The sequence below is a fragment of the Mesoplodon mirus genome (assembly GCF_964341445.2).
Source record: "Mesoplodon mirus genome assembly, chromosome: 18".
Classification (NCBI taxonomy): Eukaryota; Metazoa; Chordata; class Mammalia; order Artiodactyla; family Ziphiidae; genus Mesoplodon; species Mesoplodon mirus.
This window is the reverse complement of record NC_138994.1, coordinates 50,522,233-50,532,512: the sequence shown is the minus strand read 5'-3', so window position 1 is coordinate 50,532,512 and position 10,280 is coordinate 50,522,233. Positions and strand designations below refer to the sequence as shown.

Genomic DNA, 10,280 nt, shown 5'->3' with positions numbered 1-10,280 from the left:
TCTTCCCCTCTCAAAGAGCTTTCAAAATCCTAATGGAGAATGTATATTTCAGTAAGTTTTAATAGTTTTTTGGACTAAGTTGCAATAGAAAAACATCCATACTTAACTGAGACACCTTGTCAAGGCCAAGAAAAGTCTTCTGCTAAAAGGAGCAGGAGACCTTAAGTAGGCTTAAGTAGAAAACATAAACTGCCCAGTCACAACCTACAGGCTCCCAACCCTGGAGTGCTAACTAGTAGCAATGAGACAGAATCCCACTGAATCCATTATTCCATGTCCATTTCAGGCACTGTTGAAGAAATCTCACTTTTCACCCAAGGTACTGGTTCTGGTACATATGGATCATAAGTCCATTTGGGGAAAACTCTTTTATAGAGGTTCATCAGTACTGTGTCCTGAGATTTTAGCTTCCCATCAAAACTGCACTTCATGTGGCCATGAGTACCTACAAAGAAAACAGCACGAGTTGGTCAACTTTAATAGGAAATTTTAAAGCAGTGGTCTAACCCAACAGTCATTTAGTAGCACTGGGGAAATCTAGACAAGATCCCAAATCCCACATTCTCTTACCTAAAGGCTCCTTGATGTGTCCCCTACGGCCCCACTTTGTTCTCAGTTCCACCGGTTTAAACCACAGCACATCCTCTTAGAATCAAACACACAGAAGACCAAGATGAAATATTTATCCATAATATATAAATCCAACCTTCATCCCACAAAGGCAATTGGATCCCATCCGTTACACCTACCTCTGTTGAAGAACATGTAACGCACCACTGCCATCTTAGTAAAAATTTTGAAAGGATGACCACTCAGAACAACTCTCTTGATGACCATTCTGTCTGGATCCACTGACAATAGGTGGCCTGTGGCAATGAGGCTGTGCATTCCTAAGGGGCAAAAGCAGGGCAGCAGGAGTCCATAGGTCAAAGCCTTCATTTATTGTCCAGTCCATTTAAAGATCTATGCGAGATCTTAGGGAAACAAAATAGGGATGTACTATGCTGCCCGTCCTGGGTCCATGGCAAAGATCACTAAGTGATATTCCTGCTGAGCCTATCCTCAGAACCCACCCTAAATACAGCACTCTGAGCAGCCTCTACCAATTAGCTATGGTTTACAAGCAAGATAAAACCCCATTTGTCATCCTCGCCTCAGACCCAATATGAGGCTGAGATTGGGATATTTTGAAAATCATCATTACCTTTTTTGTGCCATTTGGCCCCAAATTTAAATACAGAAAGCAGTTAATCTTATTAAGGACCCACAGGCCTATTGGCCTATTCACCTCTGTGAACTCAACTTACCATTGCTGTTCTGTTTGAAAAGCAGCACAGATGCAGGAGGAAAAGTGATAGGGGCATATACTGTCACCACCAGAGCCAAGTCAGCAGTCAGGAATCTCTGAAATTTATGTTTATCCGCTGCCATAAAGGTTAAAAAAATAAAAACCAAAAAATATTTTGAGAAACAATAGGTAATGCAGAGGCCTGTGAAAAGCGGTATCACTGCAACTCTTAAACCTAAGGCAACTAGTGTTTTTTTATCCCACTAATTCTCCAAACATTTTCTGGCCTCAATACAACTGAAAGATACAACCCAATCCTATCAGTGATTTTTCAACTGGAGGCAGAATCTTGGAGTTTAAACTATATTTTGGGGTTGGAAAAAGTTCTCCAGGTGATTCTGATACACATCACCCCTACCTCATTTGAGAATCAGTGCTTTACAAAATACACTAATTCAACAGCTCTTAGTCTTGAGCGAGGATTGGCAAACATTTTCTGTAAATGGGCAGATAGTAAATATTTTAGGCTTTGTGGCCATTATAGTCTCTGTTCCAACTACTCAACTCTCACTGTAGCACAAAAACAGCCACAGACATTTTTAAAAAATTAAACAAGAAAGCACAACTGTGTTCCAACAAAACTTTACTTAACAAAACAAGCAGTGGGACAGATTTGGCTAAGGGCCAAACTTTACTAATCTCTTCTTGGGGACTATCTAGATCTTGTCTTTACCTTCAACGAAACCCTTTTTAATAGAATATTAACCCTTTTTAATACTGAATGTTATAGGGAAACAAAATAGTTTAAGGGAAAGAGAAATTAATCCTTCATTTAGACAGCATGGCTGGAGAGAAAAGAAATTATCCAGAGCATCCATTAATGCCGCCGTTATCACCTTCCTCCGGCCATTGCTGAGAGTTGAGAGTGTAGGTAATGTTCAGAAGCCCCCAAGTTAATGCAAACATCTTCCCACTCCTAATACGAAAGAGCACAATCATTTTTTGTCATAAAAGTATTCCTGGTCACCACTCTCTAAATCCTCATGCAGTCTCAACATCTCAGAAGCCACACACTCTGCTTTATCCAACTGAGGGCCACCCCTAGCCTTCACCCACACGGCCACTGGCACAACAGATGCCAAGGGTTCCATGACACATCATCTCTAGAAAGCAGCCAACTCCTATCCAAAACCTCCTCTGCAGCAAATACTCATGGCAGAGAAGCCTCAGCACCACACAGAGGTTGCATCACTGGGATGCTTCAGACAGGTTCAGACACTTTGAATGGAAACATCATTGGCTCCTAAACCAGAGTACTGAAAATACCTCTAACCCAGAGACTGAGAGTTTGAAATGGTGTATTCTGCACCTCTCCCCAAATCTCAGTCCCCTAAAAGACAGTAAGATGGACAAGAACCCAGAAGCCTCCCTACTGCTCACCTGCAGTGTGCTGAGAGAATAAGGGTGAGGCTCGGAAGCGCCTGAATCCACAGTGGAAGATCAGCTCCTCTTTAGCTTTCACAGGTTCAGTGTTGCCAGGGTGCCGGCTCACCACCATATTAAGTACTGACATCTGGGGACCAAATAGGAAAACAGAACTTCATATCAGGAATAGAATAGCCTAACCTGCAAGAAGGCAAACCAAACCAGCAGATTATATTCACTCTAAGAACTGACAATACTAATTTATGGTGGAGTGTAGATGAAGAGACACAAATTCACCTTTTACCTTCACCAACAACTGGCATTCAAATCGAAAATATGCTGGTTTTCAGAGCTTTCATGTCCCTGCTACACTAGGTGACCTTCCCACGTCTAATATGCAAGAGCTCAACATCTGCCACAAAATCAGTGCCTACAAGTCACTCACTCATCACACACCTCTAAACCACACTCATTCAAGACCCTTCTTGCCTCCACCCTTACTCACAGTGACCAAAAGGCCAGAGCTCTCACATATACCGCAACCTACATGACTGCTGGCCATCAAGAGAAAAAAGATCTATACCTTGGCACTAACCCTGTTTAGTTTCATGGATGCCAACCCTTTGTTAAAGTGTGACCTGACAAACGTACTTATCTCAGAGAAGTCTCAGAACCACACAGAGATCACGTCACTGAGGTGTATCAGACAGGTTCAGACATGTTGGGTAAAACCATCATTGACTTCTCTGTCATCCTCTCTGACTTCTAATCATAAAGGCAGACTTTTGCATCCCAATGAGTAAAATGTCAGTCACATAAAACTTCAGACTGCCAGACAAAACTGGTTGGAAAGTGTCATAACTCCCATTTCCCACAAGACGCTAACTCACCTTCTGTTCATGAGGTAGTAAAGAAAATGCAATCAAGGGTGCACCTCGCTTGAAATGCTCAACCACTGAGACAGGGACCTCAGAGACATGAAGTGTGACATACCAGCCAACCTGCCAGAAGAAAGCAGAAAACAATCATGCAATTACCCTTAAGGTCTCAATAATGATGAAGCATTTCTCCAAATATGTTAAAAAGTCTCTCAGACCACCGTAAAGCCAATCCTCACCCTTCAAGACTGTCCTTCACAGATGCCTCAACCACCTAGATTAAGCTTTTTCAGTTAACAGCTCTGATACCTCTTTGTTCCCAATTAGCTCCCCTAATTCAGCTGTAGGCAGCACAAAACTAATTAAGGTCCTCATGCCAACAGAAGTAGAGGGGGAACCTTGGCAAACAAACACAAATTCTAGGGACGCACAAAGGACGGCAGATACCTCAGCTCCTTCAACCTCTTTTTCTTCAATCTCTTTAAAGATGCGTCTCCTAGTGTTAATAAAGTTCTGAAACTGAAAAATCCGAGCATAATCTTGAGGGAGGTTTTCCTTAGGATCCCATGGAGATGTCCGGAAGCTCTTGAGACCTCTGTATTTCTGAAATCTAGAATACAGAGGCTATTTTAAATAAATTAATAGTGAAACTTATATGGTGCTACTTAACCGTTTCACTCAACTCACTTCTAAAAAGGCTAAGGCTTAAAAAGAAGAAAAAAAAGAAAAAAAAACAATTTTTTTTTAATTTTTGAAAGATAAACAAGTAAATAAATAAAATGCCTAAGGCTTTAGCTTAAAAGAATTCACTATCTCTCAAAATAACCTAACAGCTTAAATCTGAACCACACTCCAAAACAGCCTGAAACAAGTATTTCAGCACCAAACCCCAGCTTCTTAAAAGTATTTACAGCGGCTCCCTGGTGCGTATCAGGGAGCGGCTCTTTAACCCGACGAGCAACGTCCTCGATAAAAGCCTTCTCTCTCTAATATGCAGCATAAAGTCTCTGGACTCACCTTTAGAGCAAACAGGACCATCTACATCTTCATTCTTTTATTCTCACTGTTCTACCCAAACTTCCCCAAATCTCCAAGTGTTATATACTTTGAGTCTTAGCTCCAAAGGAAGCATTTGCTAATTAATCACAGCATTTCCTTCAGTAATGTACTGTAACACTATTAGTCTGTACTACACAGTCTAGAATATGAACATTGTTTCCCGTATGTCTGTCTTACCTTCCCATATAGTATTAGCCCTTCAAGAGCAAGAACAATGTATGTTCCTTCTTTTACATCACACTGACATAGTTCTGAGCCACGTAAGTTTTAAATAAAAACATACTGATTGATCTTAGACTTGTTGACTAACCGAATTCTAGCAGCCACGTCACAGGGGGTATCTACTTCATCTGGAAACATCTCTTCCAGTCTTTCTTGTTTATATTTCTCCAGCATTTTCCCCTCAGCCTCTTCATCCACTTTCTCATCATACAGATCATCATGCATGGACTCTCCTATAGTCACAGTTTCACATTCCTCCTCTTCTTCCTTTTCACTACCCTCATCCTGTAGAATGAAGGATTACAATTTCAGAGGAAACCCACATCTCTACCCTAAAGGCCATCGAGCTAAAATAATTCTACTAGATACCTAGTCCAAACCAATATCAATTCTAATAGAGACTAAGTTATAAAACAAAGTCTCATTCCCAGCAACAAAGTCATTCCTAAGAAACTGACCACACATACCCCTTAAGGTCAGGAATGCACCTTGCCTTGCATTTGGGGCTGTACACAGAAGTTGCCCAAGGGCCCATTTCCTTACCTGAGATTCCTCTTCCATAAAATCCTCACGTTCTATATCGTCATACTCATCTCCTTCCCCACCACTTTCGCCATCCTCATCCAAAATCCATTCAGCTTGGTAACTGGATGTTCCTTTGGGAACCTTCTTTACTACCTTGGAAGTTTCCTTCAATAAGTCTGTAAAAGCCCAAATGAGTTAAGTAAATTATATACCTCCTTCCCTCCCCTATTACTTTGGGTATTCTCACATAGGCAAGATATCACATATTGCTACCAATACCAGGAACTCTGACAGGCTCTATAAATAGAACAGACTTCCCAATTTAATTCAGCTGCCTCAGAACTAGCAATACTTACACAGCTAAATAAGTCCTATAATAAATCAGAAGTTATCTGTTCATTAGGAAACAATAACGCAAGTAATTTTTAGAAACGAAGTAAATCTGTGTCCAGTGTTTGCTTAGTGAAAACATATAGCCTTTGGAGGTAAGAGAAGACTTCCAAATACTTCCTCATCCTACTCTACCTTATAAGGTCCTCACTGTGAGCAGCTAGACAAAACCCACAATTCTAGGCCAGAATTTCAAGTTTGCCAATACCAACCATTTGCTTCACTCAGCTCCTCCTCCGTGGGCCAGGTCTGTTCCCCCTCCATTGGATCTGGGATAACCTCTGTTTGCAAAGATTCTTGTCTCTCAGGGTCTGCCTTCATTAGGACCTTCAGGTCCTCCTCCATATCAGCTACAGCATCTGTAGCACAAATCTGAAAACCCGAACAGTTGATGGTCAATTAAATATTAGCCAAAAATCTACTAAATCTAACATAATAACCAGAAAGATCTAGAAATAACATAGTCCTCAAACAGAAAAATAGAAAGTGAAAACTTGTCAGAATTTTTCAAATGGTTCTATTTCCTTCCATTCTAGGTCCATACCTCTGCTTGGCTCGAGACCTTTCATAATCTGGTCTCATGCCTACCTTTTTACTACATACCTTACTCCCATCAAGCTGTTATCTTCAGGGTTCAAAGAAACCCTCTGACCCATCACTTTGCCTAGGTTCATGTTGTCTTTATTTGCTTGGATATTCTTCCATCTCTTTTCAACTCATAAATCACGTTCATCCTTCTCAACACCTAGCTCAAGTCTGATCTCTTCTGTGAAGCTTGCCAGTCTTCTTTCTCAACTTCCACTGCAGGTGTGCACCTCAACCACGCTTTCTCAGTCTTTATTTCACAGGTCTCTGCCATGTTTTTCTGACCTAATTGTCTAAGGAAAGAGACTACAACCTGTGTGCCTTCTATAAATTCAGAGCCAATTGCTATGTAAGGCATCTACAAAGTACTGGCTAAGTATATGATATAGCAACTTATTTGTAGTTGACTACTGCCTTATTTCGAACTAGCTGTTACCTCCAGGGACTAGGATAGTTGTCCAAGTGTGCAGACAGACTACCCTCTCTGTAGTTCCCATCCTCTGCCAGCTTGCAAATGAATCTACAATACATAGTTTTTTTTGTTTTTTTTTTTTTTTTGCGGTACACGGGCCTCTCACTGCTGTGGCCTCTCCCGTTGCGGAGCACAGGCTCCGGATGCGCAGGCTCAGCGGGCCTCTCACTGCTGTGGCCTCTCCCGTTGCGGAGCACAGGCTCCGGATGCGCAGGCTCAGCGGCCATGGCTCACGGGCCCAGCCACTCCACAGCATGTGGGATCTTCCCAGACCGGGGCACGAACCCGTGTCCCCTGCATCGGCAGGCGGACTCTCAACCACTGCGCCACCAGGGAAGCCCCAATACATAGTTTTTAAGAACACCAATCTTACCTCCATTGCCATGCCTGGGTCCTCTGGGGATTTGATCACTCTAGGATTTAAAGGGAAAGGGTCCATAGGGGCATCTATCTGTTTCATCTGGAAATCACCATGTCCAACGATATGCAGCAAGCTATTTACATTCAGAGCCTGCCCACGAACATAGCCTGAGATCTTCAAGGTGCCCACCAAGTTATTCTCTTCACTAGGCACAAAGTCAGCAGCATGAGCAAATAGGTAGGCATGCCGATCTCGAAAGGCAAGATGCCGTTGCTTTTGGTTAGCCAACTGCCTGAGCAGCATCCCTGCCTCCTGTTGAGTGTCTAACAGGAGGAGTTTGTCATCAGGAAAGCGCTTCTCCACTGCTTTACTTAGCTTCTTCCTGACATCTGTTTGTTTCTTCAGTGGGAGGCCCGAAACCCCCTGGACAGCTAATGCTGTGAACAAAAGAGAAAGGGTATCATGACTTGTTGCCTCACTATATGAGAATCCCCCCTGTGGCTCACAAACAAGCTAACAGTTCAGTTGTGAGCCCAGAGATCACTGGGAAACCCAACACTCCGCTACCCTAAAGAAATTTCACGGTAAAACCAAACTTCATATTCTTCTTCTTTCTCTGGTCAATGGGCAGTCCAGAAATAAAAAGACATCTTGATAGGTAACTTGTAAACAATGGACCAAGTTAAGGCCATACATGTACAACCCTCCAATAGTATCAAGCATCAGACATAGTGTATCAGACATAGTGTCTGGCAAATTGTAAGTGCACTATACATGCTAATTCACTTCCTTCCTTGGCCTCCAATACTCCCAACTCACTTACTATAGGTAGGAAGGCCCTGAGCAAAGAGGCAGGAAAGGCAGTAATCCCCAGTGCTATCCCAGCCTTCTAGTGGATCAAGGAGGAACAGGATGGTATCAGCCACTTTAGCCATGTCTAACACAGTGTGCAGATCCCCTGCAAACAGAAGACAAAGTCAGTATGAAGAGGTGGTTGACAGCACATTATACTAAAAAAAATTACCACTAATACGCAAAACATAGTGATAGAAAATATTGTTGTATGTTCTAACCTGGCCTTGCAGATGTAAAAAACCACCGATGTTTCAAGCGGGGGCATAACAGCATAAAGCTATGGGTGCTTCCCCATTCATTCAAGTGTACTGTTCCAGTATCCCTATCCTGAAGCAGTCGAAAGGCCTCTGGCAGGGAAATCCTGTTGTGCAGGGGAACCACCAGTACCTGATGAGGAGGGCCATCCTTGCTGCCGAGCTGTCTCTTTTCTGCCAAAACCTGAGGAAAGAAAGGATCAGAGAACATCTCAATGTTTCAGTACTTTGTTTCAGTACTGCACTCCCACCAGTACAGATGCCCACCCCGACCCTCCGACCAGCATCTCTCTTGTAAAAGGTGTCATGTATGCCAAGGAGGCGGGCAGAAGCTAGAAACAAAGCAAAGAATGCTCCAGCATGAGTCTGGGCCAGCACGCCTGACACGTGCTCTAGGGTTATTCTCCATCCCTGGCTCCTTCCCAGGGTCACATTTTCTAGTTTGAGGCATTACCCGCCTAGAACGGTTGTGAAGCCACACCATTCCCCAATCCCCGGTCCTCTCACCGCCTCCTTCTTCTGCTTTCGGAGCTGGCTGGCGCGATGCCTCTGGTCCACTTTGCTGAGATCTTTTCTCACCTTCTTGCTTAGGGTTTTCAGTGCTAGACGGCCTGTAGGGAGACCAGAAAAGGCTCTTGCACAGGGCACTAGGTCAAGAAAGGAGATCCCTCTCTGCTCTCCTCAGAGCCTTTGCGCGGGGTCCAGGCCGGAGTAGGTAGGAGCTCATTCTGGGCACGAAAAAAAGCAGTTAATATCGACTAAACATCCCTTCTTCCTCCAACCCTACCGTCTTACCCTTGCCGTCCCGCTGCGCGGATCCCCGACCCCGATGCCGCCCGCCTTTATGAGCTTTATTCTGCTGCTTAAGCGGGCCAGAGCGATGAGCCGCCATATTGCCGCTCACGTGTACCAATTCGGCACTACTTCCGGGCCGAACCGAGCGCTTCCGGTTCTCGCCTTGGGGGCGTGTCCTCGCCCGGCGGGGCAAGGCTCCTCGTGTGCTCCCGCGAAGGTCCTTTCCACCCGCTTCTGAGAGCACGGCGCCTGCGTCTCCACAAAACCTGCTCGTAAACTTTTCCCAGGCGGTGGTCCGCTGTTGCGGGCTTTAAAACGCCGGATGTAGACTCGAGGTTTGGGCTTTCAGTCTCGGAGAGCTGTTTTGCTCCCTTGTATTTTTATTTTTTGCGCTATCAGGTTGCATCACTTTCACTTAGGGAGAGTCTCCATTTGTGCGATAGAGGGCTAAGCCCCTCCTCTCACCTAGCTTTGTGCACACCGCTCCTCAGTTTGCAGCAGCAGGTGTTCTTTGACACTTTGAGCAACCTTTTCTCGCCCTCATTGCCCAGGTGGGGCTGCTTAAGTCTACAAGGCAAATCGTGCAGAAGGCGCTTGTCTCACCTCCACAGGTTCCGTACAAGCTCCTTCTGGTCCCAGTCACTCCAAGCTGCGCCCCCACCTCCCACGTGTGTGTGTGTGAAGGGCCAGACGGGACGGGACGACCCCTCGGGGGAGGGACGGCTGACCTTGACTGTCGCGCCCTTAGGTATAGCCGAGCCTCTGTAGACGGGGGCTGCTGCGCTCCCACTCCTCTTCCCAAAAGCTTTGCAACTGAGGGCGCCCGGCTGGCAGGGGTGTTTGGAGAAACGATGGCGCTCCGCGGCCTTTCTCCCAGCCAGGGGACTAACACTGGCTTACCCGTGGCCAGACTCGAGGCGCGGGGGCCCCGGCCCTTCCCGTCGGGAAGACGAGCGGGTAGGAATCAGGGGACGTCTAGCTGGATGGGGGCCAGCTTCGGCCCGAGCGACTCACCCCTCAGCCATGGGGTGCCGGGCGCGCCTCGCCTCCCCGCCCGGCACTGGGCGCGGCGGGCTGCTAGCTCTCACTGCAAGTTCGCGCCCTCGGGGCTGGAGAGGGCGCGTTGCCATGACAACGGCCACCGTGGCGCGCGCCCGGGCACGGTGCCCCC

General features: G+C 45.5%; 1 protein-coding gene across 2 annotated transcripts; it reads right to left on the bottom strand.

Annotated features, from left to right (window-relative positions):
• Positions 1–40: 40 nt before the first annotated feature.
• Positions 41–10,254, bottom strand: TSR1 (TSR1 ribosome maturation factor). 2 transcript variants are annotated; one of them, XM_082605377.1, is made up of 15 exons: positions 10,124–10,254; positions 8,822–8,925; positions 8,448–8,498; positions 8,029–8,163; positions 7,218–7,642; positions 6,000–6,159; positions 5,416–5,573; positions 4,961–5,157; positions 4,039–4,201; positions 3,604–3,714; positions 2,729–2,861; positions 1,308–1,424; positions 750–890; positions 571–645; positions 41–445 (listed from the first exon to the last, which is right to left on the bottom strand). In XM_082605377.1, the coding sequence occupies exons 1-15, from the start codon at positions 10,237–10,239 to the stop codon at positions 267–269; spliced, it is 2,265 nt and encodes a 754-aa protein (XP_082461503.1). In that variant the 5' UTR covers positions 10,240–10,254; the 3' UTR covers positions 41–266. The 2 variants fall into 2 exon arrangements, with proteins under 2 accessions (XP_082461503.1, XP_082461502.1); XM_082605376.1 differs by lacking the exon at positions 10,124–10,254 and adding an exon at positions 9,110–9,690 and having other exon boundaries at positions 8,279–8,498.
• Between the last annotated feature and the right edge of the window lie 26 nt (positions 10,255–10,280).

What these genes read in the sequence shown, in the direction of transcription:
- TSR1 (XM_082605376.1), bottom strand. Translation starts at nt 9,206, where the DNA reads ATGGCGGCTCATCGCTCTGGCCCGCTTAAGCAGCAGAATAAAGCTCAT. An exon ending in ACCCAGGCATGGCAATGGAG is followed by an intron (nt 6,160 to 7,217) that starts GTAAGATTGGTG and finishes TCGGGTTTTCAG; the next exon opens with ATTTGTGCTACAGATGCTGT. An exon ending in ACACATCAAGGAGCCTTTAG is followed by an intron (nt 446 to 570) that starts GTAAGAGAATGT and finishes TTTTCTTTGTAG; the next exon opens with GTACTCATGGCCACATGAAG.